This window comes from Pelophylax lessonae, assembly GCF_965119305.1.
Source record: "Pelophylax lessonae genome assembly, chromosome: 2".
Taxonomy (NCBI): Eukaryota; Metazoa; Chordata; class Amphibia; order Anura; family Ranidae; genus Pelophylax; species Pelophylax lessonae.
The window spans coordinates 407,673,673-407,699,500 of record NC_138769.1 but is presented as its reverse complement, the minus strand read 5'-3'; the positions used below and the strand labels follow the sequence as shown (position 1 = coordinate 407,699,500).

The 25,828-nt window shown below is 45.0% G+C and overlaps 1 protein-coding gene across 1 annotated transcript; it reads left to right on the top strand.

Annotated features, from left to right (window-relative positions):
- The first annotated feature begins 205 nt into the window (after positions 1–205).
- DERL2 (derlin 2) lies at positions 206–25,828 on the top strand. Its single transcript, XM_082246279.1, has 7 exons — positions 206–384; positions 6,281–6,346; positions 9,629–9,702; positions 9,885–9,978; positions 11,161–11,356; positions 23,659–23,749; positions 25,342–25,828. The coding sequence occupies exons 1-7, from the start codon at positions 292–294 to the stop codon at positions 25,445–25,447; spliced, it is 720 nt and encodes a 239-aa protein (XP_082102405.1). The 5' UTR covers positions 206–291; the 3' UTR covers positions 25,448–25,828.

Here is a 25,828-nt window from a genome sequence, read left to right as displayed (position 1 = left end):
AACTGAAGCTAAAGACGCCATGTACAAGACGGTAAGCCAACGAGGAGACCGCTCTCCGTCCGGCCAATCGAAAAAGGCTTACGACCAAATACGCGGACCAATGACAGGAAGACGTGACATGAGAGATTCGGTAGGCGGGAGCGACAGCAGGGAAGACCAATCAGAAAAAGGATGTAGCGTTAGACTCGCGGTGATTGGCTGGGAGACATGCAGGTATTTGAATGTGCCTGTGTGATGTGCTAGGTCTGGACGAGGCGGAGATGAGAGCGGAGAACGGAGGGAGGTAGCAAGATGGCGTACCAGACTTTCCGGCAGGAGTATATGCAGATACCTCCGGTGACCCGAGCCTACACCACCGCCTGTGTGCTCACCACCGCTGTAGTGGTAAGGACTGGACAGAGCCTCATCTCTTGCTATGGCCATACGTCTCCTGAGGGGGGCTGCATACTTGGGGCTCCTCCATGAAGCTTAGTGCCCCATGGTGTAGAGTTATGTGCAGTCTATGTAGGGTCCTGGTGTCCCCAGTCATGGCAGCCTTCTCCTATAGGGGTGGTTGTGTCATCCATGTGTGCTAAGGAAGGCTTGTACTCTGACCACACTGGGACACGTCAGTCATCTGTCCCCTGCAGGACATACACCTAGGAGCTCACAGCTCTCCTAATCACACCTCTATAGTACTGTGGATTCTTCCCAGGGGATCTATACTGGCTCATACTTGTTGAGTCCCAGACAAGAAATGCTAGGTTTTATTTTTAAAAAGTACCACTCATTAATAAAGCTGAGCTCCAGTATGGTTTTTACTGTATAATTATGGTCCAGCTTAGCACAGTGTATGTCTATTCCATACCTGTAGGATCCTTGTAGAAAAGCAGAATCCCTGCAATAGCTGCTTCTACCCCAGTAGCAAGGCGGCTCTCCCCTTCCAAAGGATCACATACCTAGTACATGATCCTGCTCTTTTGGGTCTTGGGTGTGCACGCATGTTGCCAGCAACCCGCTCCTGCTGTAATTGGACACAGCGGGTCCATGCCCTGCGACCTGCCGATCATTCAGAACAGCAGTCTGCCTATGTAAACAAAGCAAACTGCCATTCTGTCAGAAGGGAAGATAGTGATCCTGTGTTTCTGCAAAGCAGGAACATGGATCAGTGCCATCCCTTAGTACATGCACCTCCCACACAGTAACCAAGCACTGGTTAGGCACACAATTAAAGCGTTTGTTACCTCCAAAACTTCATATTCCTGATATGTGCCTGCTGTTCCATGTACATGTATGAGAATGTATCCTGTTCTTTGTATTGCTTCCTTTTATGTGAAGACCCTGCCTTTCCTGCCAGTCCCTCTGCTTTCCTATTAAAAACTGACCACACTAAGCAGGAGAGCACACCATGGTCAGTTCTCTAGCTGTGCTGGGAACTCAGTATGCTCTCCTCCAATAATCCGACGTTTCCTGACACGCCCCCGCTGCACAGCCATTTATTGGGAAGCTCAGTGTACTGCTGCTTCTCCCCCCTGCAGCTGAGAACAGAGGGAATGTGATCATTTATAAAAAAAAAAAAAGGTAGTACAGTGACCGTGCATATTTTTACAACTGAATATTGCATTGGTGTCACTGGTTCCCAAAAAAGTGTCGCCTAGCGTCCAATTTGTCCGCCGCAATGTCGCAGTCCCACTATAAGTTGCTGATCGCCACCATTACTAGTTAAAATAAATAAAAATTCTGTAAATATATCTGTTTGTATATGCTATAACTTTTAGGTGGAGTCATGGGATTTTTCTTTTTTTTTAACCAAAAATATGTAGCAGAATACACAAGTGATCAAATACCACCAAAAGAAAGCTTTATTTGTGGGAGAAAAAAAAGACATACATTTTATTTAGTTCCATCGTTGCATGTGCTGTATCGCCAAAAAATGGCTTGGTCATGAAGGGAGGTAAATCTTTCTGGAGCTGAAGTCTGAGATGCGCAAATCATATTGCCTGGGCCCTAGGGCATGCAGTTTGGGGCAGGTGTTTTTTTTTTTTTTTACATTTAGCCCCGCTGCGGGCAAGCAAAAGGGTTTACTTTTCTTCTTCTTTTTTCCTTGCCCCTTAATGGAGCAGATATTGGAGCTTGATTTGGCTGCTCGTGTGGTTGTACTGAGCACCCAAACGCTTCTGTGCACGAGGATACTATTCCTTCAGGTTATCCTCCATCACACAGCAAGGACTCTACCCTCCCTGCTAGTCCCTGGGTGTGGTTCTGAAGACAAGAAGGGAGGTGAGCAGGAGATAAACAGCACAATGTTAAAAACAAGTTTATCGCTATAAAGTCCCTTTAATTTTTTTAAAGCCCCAGACATTCCCAAAAGCACCTCTGCCTAATAATAATAAAAAAACCTTGATCCTTCCCTCCTTTTACAAGAGATGTATAGGATTTTTTTCAGAATCCTACTTGCCTAGATCCTATGCTGCATCTGTCCCCTGCTGGCTTGAACCCCACCAATTGTTTGGTTCTCAGGGCTTAGTGAGCAGAGTGCTGGTGACAGTCAGCAGCTCTCTGCTCTACCCCCCTCGTCACTCACTGGAGCACTAAGCCATGGAGGGGGCGGCTCAGGCTCTCAGCCGCTCGCTGAGCTGGTCGTTAGTCCAGGCATCTGGGCATATCCCGACTCCATCGTCGCGATCTTGCCTACGACTGGACCAGGCTCTGACGTCAGCAGATAGTGGACTTCAGCCTGTTTGCTGAAAAACGGGTCAGAGGAGTGCAGAACAACTGCACTCCTAAGATGCATAAGAGGAGTACAGGCAAATGAGCTTTGGCTGTTCTTCTCCTTTAAATTTGGTTTTGGTTCAAATTTTATTTATTTTTATCAGGACAAGTGGAGTGTCATGAGGGACAATTGTGACACTGATTTAGTCTCATGGACCAGTAGTTTTTTTTACAAAACGTCCACACCCCTGATTAAATACATTATTATAAAATCTCATATCGCCTCTAACATGTTAAAGTGGTAGTAAACTCTAAAAAAGATTTAAAAAAGAAAAGCAAGCCCCGCCATATGTTAATGTCATAATGTGCAAGTATGCACTGCATGCTCGCACATTGTGACACCCTTACCTTTAAAGCAGAGCCCTTCAGCAGCCTGGCTCTTCTATCTTTTACCTGGGCTTCTTTCCCAGATTCTCACACTCTCTGGTCGTAATGATGTCACTCATGTGCTCATGGCATTCTCTGTTTTGACAGCACACTGTGCCCTGAACAGAGTGCACTGCACATGCACAGTGGTGTAATCAGCTCGTGCTAATGTAAATATCTCATAAACGGCGCAAGTTAGGAGATATTTACCTATAGGTAAGACTTATTCTAAGCTTATCTGTAGGTACAAGTCAAAAATCTCACTTTCCTACAGCTTTAATAGCATTTTAAAAGTGATATTTTTTCTAATTCTACAGCTTGCACACACAAAAAAACTGCCATGAAGGTCCTTGTTCAGGTGCTTCCTGTTATAGCACTCCATCTCCCAGTTGTTTTCTCTGCCTTGTCACTCTTTCTCAGGGGCTTCTGAGGCTATGAGGGGCCTTTCCAATACACTTTGCATAGGCATGTTCCACTGTCATCACTATTTGAGAACCCAGCCTGGGAAATGACACACAGCCATAACCGGAGTGCATATATGTAGGTGACAAGTGGCTTAATTTGTCTGGTTCAGTAGTGACTGGCTGCATTTAGACCAGTGTGTCCTGTCCCTGCTCAACTAGTCGATTGTTTGATCTGCTTCTGTTGAAGGGACAAGCTGGAGAACTTTTGTTGATCAGCAGCTGCAACCACTGATCAGCGTTTTCTGGCAGACGAGAGTGCCACTGTCAGAATACAGTGTCCCAGCCAAAGAAATGTCTTCATCCACCTTTTTTTTCATCTATAGGCAGCTTTAGTCTCAGCATCAGAAGAGCAGCGCTTACTATAATATACAAGCTGAATGAGTTAGTTTTCCTGAGCGCAGCAACAGCCATGCATGTGGCATACTTTATTAGTGATAAGTTATTTTATTGTATTTTGCCGGAGTTGAGCTTTAAAGTGGAATTTTAGAGGACAAAATTAGTGGACAGTCAGGATTTTTAAGTAGAGAAATGCTAGATCTCTTCTGCATTAGAATTTTTTTGTACCTGTGTGTCTGTCATGGTACACTGAGCTGCAAACGATGTATGATTTTTGGCAATGTCAAGACATCCTTTCAGCCCGGCCAATGAAAACGGGCAGAGATCAGTATCTATAAGCAGACGGCTGAAGATGTCCGCAACTGGCAGGCAGCTCCAGGACACGGCAGCACTGGAAAGAAGGGCGAGTATAGGTCTGCTATAAGAGCCGGTTTGCACAGGAACGCATGACGTGTTCCTTTCGCAATTCCTGTGTGGTGCAGTTTTGCAGCCAATTCATTTGAATGGGCTGAAACGCCAAAAAAGTAGTGCTTTACCATTGTAGTGCGTTTGTGTACTGTGATGTGTTTGAGCGCAGTTTGGGAAATGTGCATGGAACATGGCGCCTTTCCCAAACTGCGTTCTGGTGTTAAACAGTCCTAAGTATTTATGTTAGTGAGAAGGAGTTAACAGGACCCAGTTTTATTCAGCTTAGGTTATGGCTTTAAAGGCAAACAAACAGGTTTATTTATTGCTCTCCTGTGCAGTAGCACATTCTCATCTTGACTTTACTGTCCCAGGCATTGCTTCAACCTCTGGGATCAAGGAAAGTAGCCTAGTGTAAGTTTTATTTAGAGGGTACACTGGACTAGGGTACGTCTCCATGTGGCAGCACTGGGTCAAGTAACCATGTTACATGAGTGCAAGGGGAGTGTGTCATGTGATCTGCTATACAAAGAAATACTTAACCCCAGGTGCAAAAAAAAATAGAGTAAGAGCGATGCAGGAAAGAAGAAAAGATTAGTATGTTACTGGGGAGAGGAGCATTAGTGTTACTAAACCTACATCTGTAAACTGAGTGTGTATATGCAGTAAAGCATACTTGTCATATTCACGGTGGAACCTAAGGGGTTAATCCTGTGCATTGTGTAAAAAGGCTGTTTGATCCTGTCTGCTCTGATCCTCCCCTTCCTTTACTGTCCCCAATCCATCTGATAGCACAGGGCTTTGGAGGCACTCTGCAGTCTGTACATGCTCAGTTTGGTGTGTATTGCTAGAGGTTTTTTTATTTATTTATTTTTTGGGTGGGGGGGGGGGGGGGATGCATGTTTAGGCACAGGGCCAGTCAGCACTGTCCACACAGAGGGTTGGGGGTCAGCCTCCTAGGACGGTCAGAGTAGAATGCAAATTCCTCCTCCAAGCTTTAACCAGTGCTCCGAAGGACTTTGATAGAAGTCACAAGACTGCTATATACTGCTGATGAGAAAAGGTATTCAGCAGTTTAATATCACTAAAATAATCACATTTCCATGTTTTGTGTACTATGGGAGACCAGATACAGTGAATGCAGGGTTCTGAGTTTAGTAACACTTTAAAGCAAACCTGTTATTTTGCCCTGCATTGGCAAAGCACCAATTTGCTTTAAGGCCTTGTTCACATGGGCATATTAAGCATATGCCCATGCAGGACTGTTTGCCCACGTTAGGATGCACAGGTTTTCCATGCATCTCATGCCGACAGTCCCATTCATGTCAAATAGGACACAGTGGCTATACAGACGCGGCCTCTGCTCCCAATTTGACAGCCGCATAGGTGCAGACACAGGGAGTGTGTGGTCCTGACTTGTATTCACACAACTGTCAAATTGAGAACAGTAGTTTTGTCCCAGTTGAAATGAAGGGGACTGCCTGCATGGGGATGCACAGAACAGCTGTGCATCCCTGTATGGGCAAACACCACCCTGCATGGGCTTATGCTGAATTACACCCATATGGACAGAAATGTTTTCCTTTTTTGTCTTCTCCTCTTCTCAGAACTACTTCTCTCTCCATGCAAAACAGTTTGAAGTAGGTCAAATGCACCTGTAAATTAATTTGGAGTGATCTCAGGAAGCCTCTCAAACTGATGTTCAAAGCATGCTTCCATTTGCTCATAGATACAAGGCTAGAGGCTGTTGACATAGACCCCAATGTCTGCTTTCACTTAGCTCTATGAGCAGCTTGATACAGGAGGAGTTGGTGCAGAAACAGGGTAAAATCACTGCTCGGCTGGCTTTTGTGGAACTATGGATTGTAACGTTAGTGCTTTAATTGCTACCAGACTTCATCTGTGTACAGTAGTGTTTCACTAAATTGCACTAATAATTGTTTGTCTCTCTTTTGCAGCAATTAGAACTCATAACACCATTTCAGCTCTATTTTAACCCAGATCTGATATTCCGACATTATCAGGTAAATATAGTTTGGTACATTTTTATGTTTTGAAACCGTTTGGACTGCATTTTTGTAAAAAGTAATACTGCAACATATGAATCAAAGATTTGCATGCTCAGGAAGTTGCATGGCTATACTTAGTATGCTTGAACCAACCACTGACTTACAAGTGTTTCTGAGAGACATAACAGGTTTTATAGATTTTGTAAAATCAATGTTCTTTAACAAAAGATTAAGGGCATATTCACACTCTAGAAATCTGTTAGTGTAGTAATATGCAGAGGAAGGCTGGCCATACATGTTAAATTTTCTGTTAGATTTACCAAAAACCATATAACATGAGGTCAAAACTAAACACTTTCATTGTATCCAATTAGGCAGGCCTTTGTACTACATAGTTGAAGGTATATCTAAAGAAAATTGTATAATGTATGGTCAGCCTTATGGAAGCTTGGTTGTTATAAATGGGCTGCCAAGGCACCACGGCAAATCAAAAAACATACCTTACCCCCTTTTTAGTAATGCAGTGCACACTATATGTAATATAGTGCATTGCACTTTCCTATATACTGTAGTGTATTAGGGTGCCATTTACAATAAATCACACTGTGCAATTTACCAAAATGTGACTGGATCCTTATTGTGTATTCATTTATACAGGAAAAGGAACTACAAACAATATAAAAATAGATGCTTCTGGGCTGTTTTCTTGCAATCAGTTTTATTACAACACAATGTGTATATTATTTGGTGTTGTCATGTTAAATCTCTTACATGAAGCAGATTGTTTTTTTTTTTTTTTTTTCCCAGACTTGTCGCCACCAAAAGAAAGCTCTATTGGGGGGGGGGCATTAATTTGTGTATAGCTTTGCATGACCGTGCAATGGTCAGTTACAGTAACGCAGTGCTGTATCCCAGGAAATGGCCTGGTCATTAAGGGGGGTGAAACCTTCCGGTACAGAAATAGTTAAAACAAAAAAAGTTCCTTTTAAAAATCCACATACCATTTTCACTCGACCCAGCTCTTTTTCCAGCCAGTCTGTAGGGGAAACATCAGGTGGTGAAGCTTCTAGTCCTCTGCTGCTAATCACTTTTTTTTAAACATAAGGCTTTGTAGTACAGAGTGAGAAAACCCATAATTAAAGGCTAAGTTCACCTTTTGGAGCATGTTGGATGTTCCAGTAACTGCATTTATTATTTTTTGTGGAGAGGTGAACTTATCCTTTAGGCCAGTGTTTCTCAACTCCGGTCCTCAGGGCACACTAACAGGTCAGATTTTAAGTATTAGCCTGGGGATACAAAGACTAGAATACTGCAATCACTGAGCAGCAAATTATATCACCTGTGATGTATTGCCGTTTTCTTGCAAACCTGGCCTGTTAGTGTGCCCTGAGGACCAGAGTTGAGAAACCCTGCAGTTTAGGCCTTATACACACAGGACGTTTTGCAAACTCTCCTGAAAGCCTTTCCTTCTGGCAGCAGCGTTTTTGCAGAAAAAACACTTGACACTTGTAAAAGTGTGTAGCGCATTTACAGGAGTCAAGCGTAGCCTAGCGTTAACACCCACTAACAAGCATCAGGCGTTTTTTCTACAAAAACGCAGCTGCTGCTGCTCCATGCACTGGCAGTGGGTTTTTCTTTTCTACCTCAAAGTCCCCACCTCTAAATGTTGCTCAATTCCTATGTGTGCATGGACACATAGGCGAACATGCAGGGGAGTTTAGAGGCAGGAAAGAAATAAGGATTTAGACTTAAATCTTAATGTTTGTGCTATCTAGGGCAATGTTTCTCAACTCCAGTATTCAAGTACCCCCAACAGGTCATGTTGGGTAATTTCCAATGCTGGCCATACACTATACGAAAAATCGTTCAAACACCTTTTCGAAAAACGAACGCTCGGCCGTGAGAGTAGACGATCGTGCCATCATGTAATGACCGCATTTTGATCAATAAATCGTTCAATGGACATACATGAATCAGGTTTTCATTCATTTTGTCACATATACCTAGTGCAAACAGTTCGACAGGAGTTTCCAAACTGTTCTTCTCTTTTTCAGCTTTGAAAAGTTAAAACCAATTTTTTTATTTGTGCCATTAACTGGACAAAGAACAAACAGACCAAATGACAGATTTTCGAATGATTTTTTTGGCTAGTGTATGGCCAGCCTAAGGCAATGAAACTGATCAAATCACCCATGCAAACTAATGGAAAGCCTGAAAACATGACTTGTTGGGGGGTACTTGAGGACTGGAGTTGAGAAACATTGTGCTTGGCAGAACCTCCCCCTAGATCAATCGGTTTTATGCCCCTTCAGCCGGTGTCTGTGATTAGAATTACAGGGAGTTGATCAAACAACATGTAATTTCCCTCCCCCCATAGTGTAGAGCGGGGGTCTGCAACCTGTAGATCGTGGTCTGGGCTTGCTGACCCTTAACACCTGCCAAGCATGACCTATTCAAGTGAATGAGGCCACTCTGCAGGTTCTCAACAACCTTTTGCAGTATATCAAACAAGGGGTTAAAGCAGGCAGCATTGTGTTGCTTTCTCGCCACCTGCTTTACCCCGTGGACCCCGCAGAAGCATCTAGTTACAGGGCACTTGCAGAGTGGCCCTTTTACTTGAATGGGTCATGATTGGCAGGCGGTATCACCCACCAAAAGCAACAGGAGGCTTGATTCCTTTTGCGCCATGTGTACACTTTTTGGCTGCTACCTTAGCAGCTAAAGGGGGAAGGGATTGGGGGCAATAAAACCACGACTCAGCCACAGGGTTTTAGTACCGCCACAACTTTACATAAGAACGAGCACTTAGGGTGCTGCTGCCGAATAGAACTAAAAGCTCATTGAAATTGCTCCCATGAAAAGCCATATAAGTGTATTTGACAGGTGGTGAAGAGGCGATGTTGCCTTCTCACCACCTGATTCAGGCCCATGATTGCAGTGCAATGTATGCGATTGCGACACGGTAGTATGGCAATTGGATGTTTATATCAGGCGACACTGTGCCCAGTGATCTTTGACTTCTTCCATGTTGTTCAGGTAGATCTCCACCTCTTTAAGGTTGCCTACCACTGGTGTAGAGTGTTTAGTGGGCATGGAGGAGGCAAGGACAGAGAGCAGCAGGATCAAGTCGTTTTTTTTTTTTTTTTTTTTTTTTTTTTTTGTAGAATACAGAAAAACAATTCCAGTGACGGAGTATGAACAGCATGTAGTATGCCATGTACTGACAGTTTTTTAATGATGTTGGCTTAACTAGCATTTCTGAAACGCAATCCCTAATTACTCTTCTTTTTGGTACAGGTATGGCGACTAGTGACAAACTTCCTGTTTTTTGGACCAGTTGGATTCAATTTTTTATTTAATATGATATTTTTGTATCCTTGGTAAAATATTTTACTTATAATGGTAAAGTTGTACATATTTTTACATCCTAAAAAATCCTTTGGTATTTAAATATGGTATCATCATTTATAATATTGTTTTAACTTTGATCGATTTTTTTTATCTTGACAGTCTAAAGAAAGTAAAGCTTTCCTTGACTAAACATTTACTCTAGATACAGATATTGCCGGATGCTTGAAGAAGGCTCTTTCAGAGGTCGCACAGCAGATTTTGTATTTATGTTTCTTTTTGGTGGTCTTTTAATGGCTGTATCCTTTTTTATAATGGAACTTTTTATTTATTTTTTTTTTTCCCGCAGATTATATTAAAAGTTTTTATTTTACACGTCTTAAAAATAATACAGGGCAATCTTAAGGAGCTGGTTCACACTGATGCGATGTGTTTTCTTTATTTCCCCGCATTGCACTGCTTCACAATGGCACGGCGTCCATGCAATGTGCCGCGGGGGTCAATGATAGATTAGCAGCACCTTGAAACAGATTGCAAAAAAGTGTGATTGCCAGAATTGCTTTGCATGAGTGTAAACTCCAATGCATTGCAATTTGGTGCGGATGCGTTTTGAGCAATACAAAATATATGGCTCAAATTGCACTGCACAGACATTGCAGGTGATGTGCACAGGAATGTGGTGCGAATCACATGCAGTGTTTTCCATGCACTAGTGTGAACCTAGGCTAAATGTATACAATATGTAAAGCCAAACATGTTTTTGTTTTGTATGGAGTATGCACTGGTCAACACCCTATTTGCAAGTGTTTTTTTTTTTTTTTTTTTTTTTTTCTTGGGAGAGTTCATGTGATCGGCACAGGGCCAATCAGCACTGCCTAGAGGGTTAGGGGTCTTGCAGTCTGTAGGACAGTCAAAAATCTCCTCCTGCAGGCTTTAACCAGTGCTTGGCCAGACACTGATAGAAGTCACAAGACTGCTATATATTGCTGATGAGAAAAGGTTTTTAGCAGTTTATATTTACTAAAAGAATTGCATTTCCATTTTCTGTCTACTGTGGGAGACCTGATATCGTCAATGTAGGCTCCTGGGTATAGTAACACTTTAAGCTGCCCATACATGGGGTGTGTGTGTCCCCCCTCCAGCCACCTGGCTGAACAGAACCGATTTCTCCATCCAAGCATTCATTGTATTCTAACAGCGGGAAGCACACTGGTCAAGACCAGCACAGTCTTGACAACTAGAAGCACTCGCCCTTGTAGGCTTCTAGCTATCAAATAGAAGGCTAGATGAACATTCCCTCAGCCTGGGAGCATTCATTTACATATTGCGGTTAATCTATGCTGTTGCACCAATAATTAACTTCACTGTTGTAACAGAGGGTAGTCCTTAATTTATACCACCGTCTTACAAAACTGGACTTGAATGTTATCCGTACTTGATGGCACATGTGGTATTTATGATCCTTAATCCCTTTTCTGCAGATCTTTGGCTTGTTTGTAAATTTAGTGTTTCTTGGCCAGGCTTTTACGATAATGCTTGTGTATGTCTGGAGTAGGAGGAATCCCTATGTTCGAATGAACTTTTTTGGACTTCTGAATTTCCAGGCTCCGTTTCTGCCCTGGGTTCTTATGGGCTTTTCACTGCTACTGGGAAATTCCATAATTGTTGATCTCCTGGGTAAGTTCTAATCTTTGAATTGTTCTTAAGGGAACTCAACCTAAACATTTTTTGAATGGAGAAAGGCACTTGTAAATCTGACTGATTCAGGTTTCCCCTTAAGGCCCCTTTCACACTTGAGTGACTTGTCCTGCGATTTGGGACTGCAAAGTCACATGACAAGTTATATTCCATGATTTCCAATGAGTACCATTCATATCTCATTCTGTACGACTTCAAAGTAGTCCCTGCACTACTTTGGGCTGATTTTTTTTTTTTTTTTTTTTTTTTTATGTATTTTGAGGTCCATAGACATGGGCATTGCTTCAAGTCCAGTCAAAATCACGTGACTTTTGTCGCAGAAGTGTGAAAGGGGCCTTAGAAAGAAAAATAACTCACTGCTCAAGCTGGTGTAAATGCCTGATGACACACCGGTGCTCGCCTCCGTGTGTATTCAATGAAAGAAAAAGGAATTGGCAGCACTCCAGATGAAGTCAAAATCCAGATTTGACTGGACATCCCAACGTGACAATAGTGACAAGGTAGACGCGTTTCACACACTACACTGTGTGCTTAATCTTAGGTAATGATTAAGCACACGTGTAGTGTGTGAACCACGTCTACCTTGTCACGTTGGGATGTCCAGTCAATAAATCTGGATTTTGACTTCATCTGGAGTGCTGCCAATTCCTTTTTCTTTCATTGAAAGGGGCCTTATACGTAACTATCTGCTGCTGTATTCCTTTACAAATTTTAATAAAGGAAAACTGTTGTGAGAAAGTATATGCTGGCATTGCTGACTCTCCTTCAAAAACATTGGCTCCTTGGATGTAATGCGGATTTGATGGCTTCGATACTTTAAGTCACTGACTTGGAATGAATGTGTAGATCAATCCTGATGTTCCTGCAAGCTTTTTCCAGACCAGTGTCTTGAAGCACTGAAGCCTAGAGACAATCTGGGATAGGATGGCATTCTCATTTCACGCAGTATAGAGTTCCTTTTAATTTGGGCTAAATATATTTGGGGGTTTTGAAGGAGTATGTGAGTACCAGGCAGCTTCTTCTCTCTGCTGTTCAAATATGACTTTGCCTTTATACTTGGCTAATTTTTGTTTTATAAACGGTATACCTTTTTGGAAGCTATCCACATCTCTTTTCCCCAGACATCCGCAAAATATATATGCAATTTGTCCTAAATTGCTTTAAAACATTGGGCTGAATGTTTACAATACACTAGCTGTTTTGGATGTACAGTTAAAGTAATTGTAAATGATCACCTTGTAAAACACATTGTTTAAAAAATGAAAGGCAAAACCTTTTTGTATAGAAATAAAAAAAAAAAAAAAAAAAAGAGAGAAACATGGTATTTATAGTGTTTGTTTTTGTTTGTTTTTTTTATTTCTATACAAAAAGGTTTTGCCTTTTATTTTATTAAATAATTCTCAGCTGCATAAGAGCTGGGGGAGGAGAAGCAACAGCACACTGAGCTTGCCAGTGAATGGCTGGCTGTGCAGCAGGGGCATGTTAGGACAAGCCTGATCATTGGAGGAGAGCACACTGAGTTCCCAGCATAGCAAGAGAACTGACCACGGTGTGCACCCCCCTGCTTAGTGTGGTCGGTTTTTGCTAGGTAAGCAGGACGGACAGGAACACCAGGGATTTTACACAAAGGAAGCAAAACAACGGAAGACTCTCATACAAGTACATGGTACAGCTGGCACGTATCAGGAATATGAAATGTTGGGATAACAAACATTTTAACCAAAAGACAATTGCTGCAATATGCTTGACTTATTTGTACATGGCCCATTTTATTCTTTTGATATAGCTCTTTAAAACTTGACACTTCAGGTTTGAATGACCTAACAGGGCAACTTATCCTTCCCCACGCTGTCCAAAACTTATACTAGTTTACAAGTCTCTTGGATTTCAAATCTATTTGACCTTGGAGTATTAAAGAGGAAGTAAAGCTTCCTCAGTAACTTGTACCTATAGGTAAGCCTAAAATTAGGCTTACCTATAGGTACTGTAAATAACTCCTAAACATGCACCGTTTAGGAGATATTGACTTTGCATGCAGCCAGTGACCTCACCGGTGCATGCGCTCTGAAGCAACAGCCGGCCATGCCATTTGTTTTAGAGCCCTGTGTCGTGAACAGCGGCTCCCGTGCGCATGCATGGGAGTGAGATCACCGCAGCTCTGGCCAATCAGATGTGTGGGTGGCGCTGCGGGGGCCTTCCTTTTTAAGGTATTTCAGAATGAGCTAGTATGCAATGCTAATTATGCGTTTTTTGCCTTTCAGGTTTTTATTTTTATTAAAAAAAAATGTTACCCTCTTTTTGTTCATTGACGGACACAGCTCCATAATCTTCTTGACCATTGGGTTATGCTGCCCCCTACAGGAGTAGGACACTAGGCAGGGAAAAACTTTACCACACCTATGGGGCAGTCCCAGGGATCTACTTCCACTTCCTGCTATAGACACACAGTTTTTCTCAAATCGCCTTTCAGGACAACACCTGGAGAGAGCGCAGCTCCACCCAAGATTCAGGAAACACTGCAGACTTTAAATCCCTCCTCTTCCACCATGCCTTCAGTTATTGTTTCCTCCGCCCTGGTAGAAGCACTGCTAGGAACCTTTTGGGTGGCTATGCTCTCTCCAGGAGGGGGGAAAGGTGGTACTACCTCTGTGGTTGTGCTAGTTGTCTGACCGTGGGGGGGGGGGTTTATCGAGGAAGCTGCTGCCCCTCCTAGGTTCAGGGTAGCAGGGCCTTGCTGGTGGTCTCGTCTGTGTGCCTGAGATCCGCTGGTGTTTGGTTGGGCTGCTTTCTCATTTGAATTTCCCGGCATGTCAAGCCCGGGTCCCCGCTTGTGAGGGCGCAGGTGCGGTGGGCGGGACCTCCGGCGAGGATGGCTGGCGTGGTTCAGGCTGCTGATAACGCGGGGTCAGCGGCGGGTCAAGGGCTGGTGCTTCCGGTCCTCGGGTAGTGAGGACGCCAGTGGCGGTCTTTTTGAAAGTGCTCTAGTTCACTGCTCTTTCGCTGCGTTCTCTGAAGGGATGGAAGAGAAGTTGGCAGCAACGGCGGATGCAAGCGCCCCTAGCACTGGCCAGGCCTCAGTAAGAGGGAGCAGGGGACCCTCTATCTTCACTATTGGGTATTGGGCTGTCTGTGGTGGTTTTCTTTGAGTCTATTTTGAGCCTGCCACTGTTTAGGCTGGTTTTTAATGCTCCAGCCTTAGTGTTATTCAGTAGGAGTCTGTATTTTTTTTTTTTTTTCCTGCGGTGGGTGCACTTCTTTCCTTTAGGATTTTAAGCTGTTCACCTTAAAACTGTGTTAGGTAATAGGGGAGTATCTGTTTTTTTAGGGTAAAGCCACAGTTAAGACAAGGTCTCCTTCAATGACTAGGAAGTGCCCTTCCTGCAAAACTCCCTTAAAGGATACATGGCCTAAACCATTATGCAAGACATGTGTTGCAGATCTAGTGAAATAAGAGTCTGCACAACAGTGCAAGGATTTATTATCTTCAGTGACAGAATTGACAGTTACTCTAAGCAGAGTGCTTTATCAAGCTCCTATGCATCCACCTCAGTCCGCACAGAGTGTAGTGACTCAGAGGGAGAAGAAGCAAGCACACTTCCTTCCCTCAGGGATGAAGAGGAAGAATTGGAAAGGCCTACCAAGTATAAATTGTCCTTAGAGGAAGTACAAGACTTACTCAAGGCAATATATACTACCCTGAGCATCCAGGAAGAAAAAGTACAGCTGTCAGTTCATGACAATGTATGAAGGACTGGATGAGACTAAACATAGTCTTCCCTGTTCACAAGACCCTTACAGAAATGGTGAAAAGGGATTGGAAAGATCCTGAAAAGGCTCCCTTTTTTGCTAGCCTTTTGAAGACATAGGGGTGTTAAACAATGCCACGGACAAAAGGGCGGATGTACTCCTTAAGAACGCTTGGGACTCTACCTTGTCTAGCCTGAAACCAGCTATGGCATCCACGGTGGTGGCCAGAAACCTGGAATGCTGGTTGGAACAGTTAAAAACACACGGCGAAGCTGGAACTTCCAGGAAGAACTTATTAGAATCCTTTCCGTTACTGCTTAAAGCGAAGTTCCAGCCATTCACTCACCTCTCCAACGGTCCAGCGATGCGGCCGCCCGAAGCCTCGATCCTCTCCCTCGGCGCCGGCATCACTGCTGTGGGAACCCGGCTGTGACAGTTTGCGGCTTCACAGCCGGGTACCCACTGCGCATGCGCGAGTCGCACTGCACGTCTTGATTGGCCGGCAATCTTCTGGGACCTCTGACGTGTCCCAGAAGATTGCAGGGAGGGAGGGGGAGAGGAGAACTTCCGTTCAGGGCGCTCCCAGCGGAAGTGGGAACGGGTACCTGTCAAAACTAGGTACCCGCTCCCCCCTCAAAAAAATGACATGCCAAATGTGGCATGTCAGGGGGTCAGGACTCCCTAAAGCGGAAGTTCCACTTTTGGGTGGAACTCCGCTTTAAGCAGTGAAGTATATGGCCGATGCCTCGGCAGAATCACGAAAAATGTCTGCTAGGTCATCAGCATTGGTCAATTCCACCAGGCGTGCAATTTTGCTGAAGACTTGGACTGGGGATTCAGCCTCTAAGTCAAAATTGTGTAGGCTACCATTTTCAGGGGATCTTTTGTTCGGCCCAGAACTTGAGTCAGTCCTGGACAGGACCGCAGACAAAAAGGCCTTCCCCCTCAAATTAAAAACAACCTGTAAAGGGTAATTTTCGTCCTCTTCCACAGTGCCACAGGGGTAGGGAGCCATTAAACAAGCCCAGATGGGCTGGTCAAAAGACCAAAGGCAGAGGGGGAGTGCTTTTTAAGCCTCCAGAGCAGCCCTCTAAGTCCAAATGACAGTAACCCTCCAGTGGGAGGAAGGTTAAGTCTGTTCCTCCCTCAATGGGAACAAATACCAGCGAGTCCTTTCTTCCCTCAATGGGAACAAATACCAGCGAGTCCTTTCATCCAAAACTTACTGTCATCAGGTTACAACCTGGAGTTCTCAAGGACTCCCCCAAGCAGGTTCTTTGTCACCCCGCTTCCAAGGGATCCGGAGAAGGCTTCGGCTATGATGTCCCTCTTACAGGAACTGAACAAGAAGTGGTCATTCAGGTCCCCAAGGAACAAGAAGGCCGGGGATTTTACTCACACATCTTCTTGGTAAAGAATCGGTCAGGAAAGTTTTGTTTGATCCTAAATCTAAAGATTTTGAACAAATCAATAAGGTACGAGTGTTTCCGGATGGACACCATCTATACAGTGACAAAGCTGCTTTTTACGGGTTGTTTCATGACTATAGATCTGAGGGATGCTTATCTACATATCCCAATAGCTTGGTCCAGCCAAAAGTTTCTCAGACTAGCAATCAATCTGGGAAAATCAGTTTGGCATCTCCAATTCAGGGCTCTCCCCTTCGGACTGTGATCCTCCCCCAGGGTATTCACCAGGGTGATGGCAGAAGCCCTGGAACCACTGAGGTTGAGGGGCATCTCTGTGGTTCCCTATCTGGACAACTTACTTCTGTTCACAGAATCAAGAGCAAGGATGCTAGAGAATCTTCAGGAGACCCGGTTACATCTCGAGAGCCTAGGGTGGCTCCTAAACTTGGAGAAATCCAACCTGGCGCCTTCACAGGAGATTTGATTTCTAGGTTACAACATCCATTCTGTGCTCCAAAAAGTTTTTCTAGCTCAAAAGATGGTGAAGGTTCAGTCTGCGGTAGCTCAGTTGCAGACCAACCTCAAACTGTCTGTTCGGACAGCAATGGCGGTCCTGGGCCTTCTCACATCGTCCATTCCAGCAGTCCAGTGGCCAGGTTACACTCTCATCCCTGCAGATGGAGATCCTGCAAAAGTGGTCTCACCTAGAGCCACTAGAAAAACCTATCCAGATCTCTGCAAAGGTAAAAAGGGCCCTCTGGTGGTGGCGAAACCCAGACAGTCTAGAGGAAAGGACCAACCTAAGCCCTTTGTCAAACAAGAGACTGACCACAGATGCAAGTGCTTGGGGGTGGGGAGCCCACCAGGACGGTCTGACAGTTCAGGGCACTTGGTCCAAGACAGAGGCCAGGAAGTCATCAAGCTGATGAGAATTAAAAGCCATCGCTCTGAAGTTTTGATGGAAGGCCACAAGAGCCAGAGGTCAGCATGTACAAGTCCTATCAGACAACATGATGGCAGTGGCCTATATCTCAAGGCAAGGGGGAACAAGAAGCAAAAACCTCTTAGATCTGGCCATGCAGTTGCTGGCTTGGGCAGAACAGAATGTAGCATCTCTGACTGCAGTCCACCTGAAGGGTTCCCAGAATCTCCTGGCAGATCTTCTGAGCAGGGGGGGGGGGGGGGGGGGGGGGCATCCTCAGATCGACCTATTTGCAAACCAACAAAACACCAAGGTGATAGAAAAATAGCCTAGGCTATATACAGCGCTTGCCGCGAAAAAAAAAAAAATGTAATATTTATATCTCACTAATTACACTTTTTTATACTTTTTTATTTATCTTATTTTTAACCAAAACCTTTTCTGAGGCTCGGGGAGATACACTAGTATAGTGTTATCTTTTTTCTATCAAAACACCAAGGTGTCAGTATTTTTTTCCCTCCACAGGGAGGATCAACCGCTGAGCCTTGACGCATTTGCTCATCCTTGGGACTTCCCTTTGTGCTATGTGTCCCCCCCCCCCCCCTTCCAGTTGATACCACTGGTTCTCAGGAAGTTCAGAGAGGAATCTACCAACCTAATCCTGATCGCACCTTTTTGGCCAAAAAGGCCTTGGTTTGCAACTCTTCTGAATTTGACAGTGAAACCACCCTGTAAACTCCCGGTAAGGGAAGATCTGACACGGGACCCTGAATCATCCATATTCAGAGCGACTCAGTTGACGGCGTGGTTTCTGAAGAGGGTCTCTTAAGGGCTAGAGGCCTGTCAGAAAAGTTAATATCCACACTTATGTCCAGTAGGAAAAAAGTGACCAGGGATATAATAAATAAATATAAATATATATATAATGGGTTTGGAAAAAGTATAACTCCTGGTGTTCCTTTAAAAAATTCCAAGTCAAAGATATCATTTATGTTTTAGAATTCCTCCATGAAGAAATAGAGAAAGGACTGGCTGCTAGTACCCTGAAGACCCAGGTGGCTGCTCTTTCAGTTTTTCTTTGAAAAAAAACCTTGTCACCGGAGACTCTGTAAGGTTTTTCAAGGCCTTAGCACGAAGCGGGCCAACAATGGTTAAGAGTTTTCCCAAATGGGATTTATCTTTAGTTCTACAAGGACTTACTAAGGCTCCATTTGAACCTCTAGTAGTCTTCTCTAAGAAGTTTGGTCCTGAAGACCCTTTTTTTGGTGGCAATTACCTTGACCAGAAGAGTGAGTGAGATTCAGGCCCTGTCAATTAAAGACCCCTTTTTGGTTATTTTTCCAGACCGAATAATTCTTTGGGAGGACCCAGCTTTTCTCCCTAAAATGGCTACTTCCTTTCACCATACTCAAATTGTTTTACCTACTTTTGCCTCAGCATCAACTAACGCTAAAGGGGAAGCTTTTCATTCTCTGGACGTGAGAAGGAATTTGCTGCATTACCTGTTGGTAACTAGAGAGTTTAGAAGGTCAAATGCTCGGTTTATAATCTTCACAGAACCTAGTAAGGGTGAAAAGGCATCCAAGGGCACCTTGGGAAGGTGGCTTAAATGGGCAATTAATGAAGCTTATGTGGCTCAAGGAGAGACCCCTCCTGAGGGTATTGTAGCCCATTCTACAGGTCAGTGGCAAGGTCCTGGGCCGCAAGGGCCGGTGCTTTGACTGAACAAATTTGCAAGGCTGCTACCTGGTCCAGTTATTCCACATGTCTCAGACACTACAGGCTGGACTTACTGTCAGATCAGTCCTTCGGGAGGAAGGTACTGCAGGCAGTTGTCCCGCTCTAGGGTAAGTTACTCGGCTATCCTCTCCAGGTGCTGTCCTGAAAGGCGATTTGAGAAAACCTTAGTTACACTTACCGGTGCCGGTATTTCTAAGAGCCTTTCAGGACAGCAGCCTACTTCCCTCTCTAAAATGTTGTTTGATTAAATGAATAACCTATGTGTTGGTTGTTCTGTTATGTGCTCTGTTTTCCAGCATGTCGGAGGATTCTGTATAACTGAAGGCATGGTGGAAGAGGAGTGATTTAAAATCTGCAGTGTTTCCTGAATTTTGGGTGGAGCTACGCTCTCTCCAGGTGCTGTCCTGAAAGGCTCTTAGAAATACCGTCACCGGTAAGTCTAACTAAGGTGTGTTTTTTTTTTTTTTTTTTTTTTTTTTTTTTTTTCCTGCCTAGTCAGGATTAAGGACCTAGTTCCTTGCTGGGATCTTTTTTCTTTTATTTTCCGTTCCTGTCAGAACTACAATCAACTGTCGGACTGGATATCCTAGCTCCTTATGGTTTCCCAGTCTGGCCAGCGAGTGTAACCTGACCTCAGATCTGCGCTAGGTCGGCCGCGACTTGGCCCCACTGGATGGGGGCTGGCGGTCTAGTTAAACGTCTTGCGAGGACACACAGACCTAGTCACGACCTGAGTCGCAGAGTGCCGCTGGCCCGCAGCACCCCCATTCCGATGGTGCGGTGGTGTGCTTGGAGTGGTGCCCATAGTGTGGCAAGTAGTGTGTCTACCCCCTCCCCTGGTGGCCTTTTGTGGTGGACGGTCGGACCCTGGGTTCCCCTCTTTCCCACATAGCGTCCCCCCCTCGTTTGTCGGGGACCACCCCCCCATTTACCCACAGCTAGCTAGGGTGGCCCTACATGCAATGTCTGTTTGGGAGCGTCGATCGCATAATGGGGGCAGGTGGGGGTGTGCCGCCGCTGCAAAACACTTTTTTTTTTTTTTGGGGGGGGGGTCCTGGTGAGGGCTCCTGCCAGGGCCCCTCCTTACTGCCTATCCTTTTTTGGGGGTTCTAGGTGCTGTGTGGAGCCACCATTTTGTCGTGACTGGCTGCTGTATATGTCGGCGGCCATTTTCTTGTAGTATCTAAGTGATATATAAAGCAGCGGCCATGTTTTTTTGAAGCCTATGGAGCGGTGATTCGGCGGTTAACCATGGAGTCCCTGGAGCATGTTTCACCACCTGACCCCCCCCCCCCCCCCTCAGAGGTTGCGGGGTCCTCCGGGTCCCAGTCAGATCTGTCTGCTATGACATCGGTCCTAGAGTCATTAGTGTCCAAGGTAGATATGGTCCTGCAAAACAGGATGGGCAAAAAGCTGTGTCTCCTCAGATTCTGAGGTTGATCTGGGCACCGCGGATGCGAGTATCCCTACTGGGTCTGCCCCCATGCATCCTGAGTGCTCTGATAATGAGCGCATGAAAAGGCGCTAGGGGATGCAATAATGATATCCATGCAGGAAACGTTAAAACTGGAGGACGCCGGTACATTTCTGCACTGCAGATCCTCAAAGGCGGCAAAAAGGTATTCCCTCCCCCCTTTCCTGCCTATTTTGACAAAATTTTCACGAGTCCGTGGGGTTTCCTTAAACACACTGTCGGGGTGCCTAAGCGTTTCGCTAGATGTCCCTGTTAAAGCTGACAGTATCTCCTGTGGTGGATTCTCAGTTTTCCAGGTTAAATGAAGCCACGCTTCTCCTGGTGGAGGACTCCACCTTTTAAAGCTTTTTGCGCCAGGATTTTGAAAGGGAACAGATTCCCCCCCCCCTAACCTCGTAGAGCTGGTGGACCAGTTGGTCCAGGGGTTGCAGTTCATCTGTGATGCCTCTCTGGATGCGGCTCCCTTAGTCTGCGGGGTATCTGTAACAGCAGTGATCCTTCGGCGCATGATATGGCTCAAATACTGCTCTGCAGACCAGGCTTCCAAGAAGGTCCTGTCAGATCTCCCCTTTTGTAGGAGATCGACTATGTGGATCTTCCATGGATGAGATTATTAAGGGTCTTGTGGGGGGGGGGGGGGAGAAAGAGCTCTTCTCCCGCAGGATACCAGGAGCAAAGAGTCTCGTTGCAGACGTGGGCCTTTCTTCTTGGCTCCCAAGCCGCCCTTTCATTCCTCAGGAGGTTCCAAGAGGCCCTGGTCTGGTAAGCTGAGATCAGGCCTCTCGAGAACCAAAATCAAGCCCTCTTCTGCCTGAAGGGGCGCCCTCACCCGTATCTGGGTTGGGGGGGGGGTGACATCATCGCTTCACTTCTTTCCGGACCCGTGGACCTCCTTGATTCAAGAAAGGTGGGCCCACGAGCTGATTCGGTCCGGTTACAGGATCGAGTTTCAGTCTCCACCCCCCTCGGCAAGGTTCTTTCCTTCCAACCTGTTTTTGTCCCCAGATCGCCTGTAAGGTCTCCTTGGGGCAGTGCAAGGTTTGCTCTTACAAGGGGTCATTGTCCAGGTTCTGGATTTGAATCAAACTCTTTTAGAGGATTTATTCAAACCTATTTACTGTTCCCAGGAAGGAAGGCAAAGTTTGTCCAATCCTGGACCTCAAGGCCTTGAACTGCTTTGTGCAAGTACAAAAATTCCGGATGCGGTCTATTTGCACGGTAGTGGCATCCCTTCATCAAGGGGATCTTCTGGCCTCTATCGATATCAAGGACACGCTTACCTTCTTATTCCAATATGTCTGGAATCCACATTTTCTTCGCTTTGCTGTGGGTGAGGAGTATTATTTTTTTTTTTTTTTTAATTCGTGGCGTTACCCTTTTGGTCTAGCCTCCGATCCTGGTGTTCACAAGTTTTGGCCCCAGTGGTAGCGCTGCGGCAGCGGGGATTGCGGTACTGGGGTACCTGGATGATCTTTCTGCAAGCAGAGTCTCCGACTGCCTTGACTGGGTCTGATGGTCTCCACCTTTTTTTTGAGGCGGTTCCGTTTGCACAGTTCAACACGAGACCTCTGCAAGGGAGATTCTTGCCATATGGAACAAGAATCCACAATCTCTAGACAATATGATCCCGTTCTTTTTTGGTGACCCAAATCTTGGAGTTTCTCCAAAAATGCGTAGATCAGCATTTGGCCTTGGGAACCATCGGGGGCCAGGTTTCAGCCTTGGCTATTTTCCTTCAATGCCCATTGGCTACGCATTCTTTGGTTCACACCTTTTTGTTCAGGGGTCCCCCACTTTGCTCCCCTGGTGAGGTCTCCATTGCCTCCGTGGGACCTCAATTTGGTGCAGTCGGTTCTTCAGAAACCGCCTTTTGAAGATATTCGTGAGGTTCCTCTGCTTACTTTGACACAGAAGGTAGCCTTCTTGGTGGCTATTTCTTTTGCAAGCAGGGTGTCCGAGTTGGTTGCGTTGTCTTGTCGTTCACAGAGACAAAGTGGTGCTTCATCCCTGCCAGTTGCTCCTTCCTAAGGTCGTTTCTGGTTTCCATTTAAATGAATACATTGTGTTGCCTTCCTTTTGTGTTCTAATTCTAAATACCCTAAAGAGATAGCCTTGCACTCTTTGGATGTGGTTCGGGTAATCAGGTTGTACCTGGTGGCGACTTGAGTCATTTCTGAAATCAGACTCGCGATTTGTCCTCACGGATGGACCTCGGGGCTGGCCGCAAACACTACGACCATTTTCAGATGTATCTGGCGGTGCAGGCCTATTCCATTAAGGGTCAGGATCCTCCTTTCCCTGTTAAGGCGCATTCTATGAGGGCGCTTGGTGCCACTTGGACCTTCTGTCATCAGGCGTCAATGGTGCAGGTTTGCAAGGCGGCTACTTGGTCGTCTGTGCATACTTCCACAAACCTTTACAAAGTGGATGTGTTGGCATCTGTGGATGCTGCCCTTTGGCTGCAAGGTTTTACAGTCTGCTGTTTAGAGGACTGGACCTCTTTGAGGGTGTATTTTTCAGGTGAACACCAGTTGTTCCTGGTTGAGCTCTTTGTTACCTGGTTGGCTAGGTTTAGCCTTTTGGGAAATTTTTCCCACCCCTCATGTTTGACACTGCTTTGAGACGTCCCAATGGTCAAGAGTCTGGAGCTGTGTCCGTCAATGAACAAAAAAGAAAATGGGATTTTTGTCTTACTGTAAAATCCTTTACTCTGATGTTCATTGATGGACACAGCACCCACCCCTTTATTGAGTTGGGTTATATTTCCTCTGACACTGCTTGCAACAAAACTATAGCAGGAAGTAGGAGTATATCCCCTGGGACTGCCCCATAGGCGTGATAAAGTTGTTTTTCCTGCCTAGTGTCCTCCTCCTGTAGGGGGGGCAGCATAACCCAATGGTCAAGATTCTGGAGCGGTGTCTGTCAATGAACATCAGAGAAAAGGATTTTTTTTTTTTTTTTTTTGTCACTAATCTTTATTTTTTTCTAGGTATAGCAGTTGGGCACATCTATTTCTTTTTGGAAGATGTCTTCCCCAATCAGCCTGGGGGAGGACGAATTCTGAAGACTCCATATATTTTGTAAGTATATAGTGTACCTATCTATTCTTGGTTTACTTATAGTGATTTTTATGTTAAGGTTAATTCTAAAAAGGGCTTTTTAGCACATTGTTAAAAAAAAAAAAATTTATATATAACTTTTTTTTTTTTTTTTTTTATCCTGTCAACCTATTTGCTCTCTGCTATGAATAGTATGAGAATGCCCTGTTTAAAAAGTGGCAAATATTGTAAAAGTGAACACTTGTATTTCACTCCCTTCATGGGTCAAAATATAAGATCATGCACTTAGGCCCTTACTTCCTGTCTTTGTGTACTTCATTGGGGACTGAGACACACCTGGATTCCATACATATCAGCTCAGTATTTTAGGATCATGCACAGGTTTGGAAAAAAACCTGGCTAACACTCGTTCTTACTTGACACTGAGAACTGTGGGGGTCACACATTAAAATTGGAGTATGCTCCAATGTACTATGCAGTGGCACTACAGTGCCAGTTCTCTGAAGTAGTTTAGGTCACTTCTTCCCTTCCCTCCCCTCCCCTTTTTTCATCTTGATCTGGCCACTGACGCACTTTTCTCTTAGGTGGCTCCACCGTAGATGGAGGCGCAACAGAGCCAACCTTGGACAGCAGCATTGTCAAACTGGGGAGAGGGTACTGATAGATGCATTAGCAGATTTAGATGACCAAACTATAGCTTACTTTATTTTTATTTATTTTTTTTTTAAGCCTTAAGGGCTCTTTCACACGGTCCGCCTCCGTAGACGGATCCGTGCTGCTCAGCGGGGATCTATCTGCGATCCCCGCTGAGCCGGCGGATGACAGCTCCGTCTCCGCTTGCAGTGCGGAGAGGGAGGTGTCACAGCCCCCGCTGCTCTCTATGGGGAATCGGATGAGAGCAGACCGCCTGTCTGCTCTCATTCGATCTGATCCCCAGGAAGGATGGAAAATAGGGTTTCCATCCATCCGGATTTCACGGACAGGATCGGATGCGGATGGCAGCGGACATGTCACCGCTGACATCCGCTGCGCCATAGGGCTGAATGGGGCATCCGATCAGATCCGCCTAAAAAAACTGACAGGCGGATCTGATCGGACTGCCCGTGTGAAAGAGCCCTAACTCAGTCTATCCTTTCAATTTAAAGTAGTTTGAGTCAAGCTGGCCCAACCGAACAAGTTCCTATACGAATTGTTACAGCTGCCAGCACTGTAAAAACTGTGTAGCATCAACTACGTACAGTATGCAGCACTGTGTTCCTGCAACAGTTCGGTGATTCTTCAAATGCTCCCTGAAAAAAATTTGCTGCTTCTCAGCCATTCACAGAAAGCTTTGTATTTTTTAATAATGAAACAAGGATTCCTCAGTTAAGCCCAATGTGGATGAAACATGTCAGAGGACAGTGACTGATGGGCAGGGAACAGAGGTGAGTAAATATAGTGAGCGGTGACACTTGTATTCTATATTGTATCTTTGAGGGAGATGTGCTCAGTCTCTGCCAGCACCTGAATAACCAGGAGTAAACCTGGGAGTCTTGACACTACAGCCTTGAAGCTGCACTGATCTTTTATGGTATAGATTTAAATAACATTTTAAATTGCTGTCGTCCTTGCAGAAAAGCAATATTCGATACACAAGAAGACGACCCAAATTACAACCCGCTGCCTGAAGATCGTCCTGGAGGTTTTGCTTGGGGTGAAGGACAACGACTTGGAGGTTAATTCATCTAATGGAAACTAGGAGGCGAACTTTCTTAATACCTTCTGGAATGCACATTGTTTCTGTTAGAGATGATGTTGCTGTTCTTAAAACAGGAAGCACTTTATAATCCACTGGCTGACCCAAGCAAAAACTTTCATTTCCCCACCAGTGCCTCTCTGAGGTTTTGCTTTCATTGAAGCTCTTGGAGCCACAAACTGGAACCTAAGTAGGTTCAGCAAGACCAATGCGGACCTGTTCAATGCTTTTTAACAGCTGCTTTGTATTTTTTTTTTTTTTCCCTCTAATTCTTTGATAAAGAACCTGTGTATAATGACTTTGAGATACAGAAGGAATATTATGATGTTTGTGAACACTTTTAAGAAGTGTAGCAATATGTGACC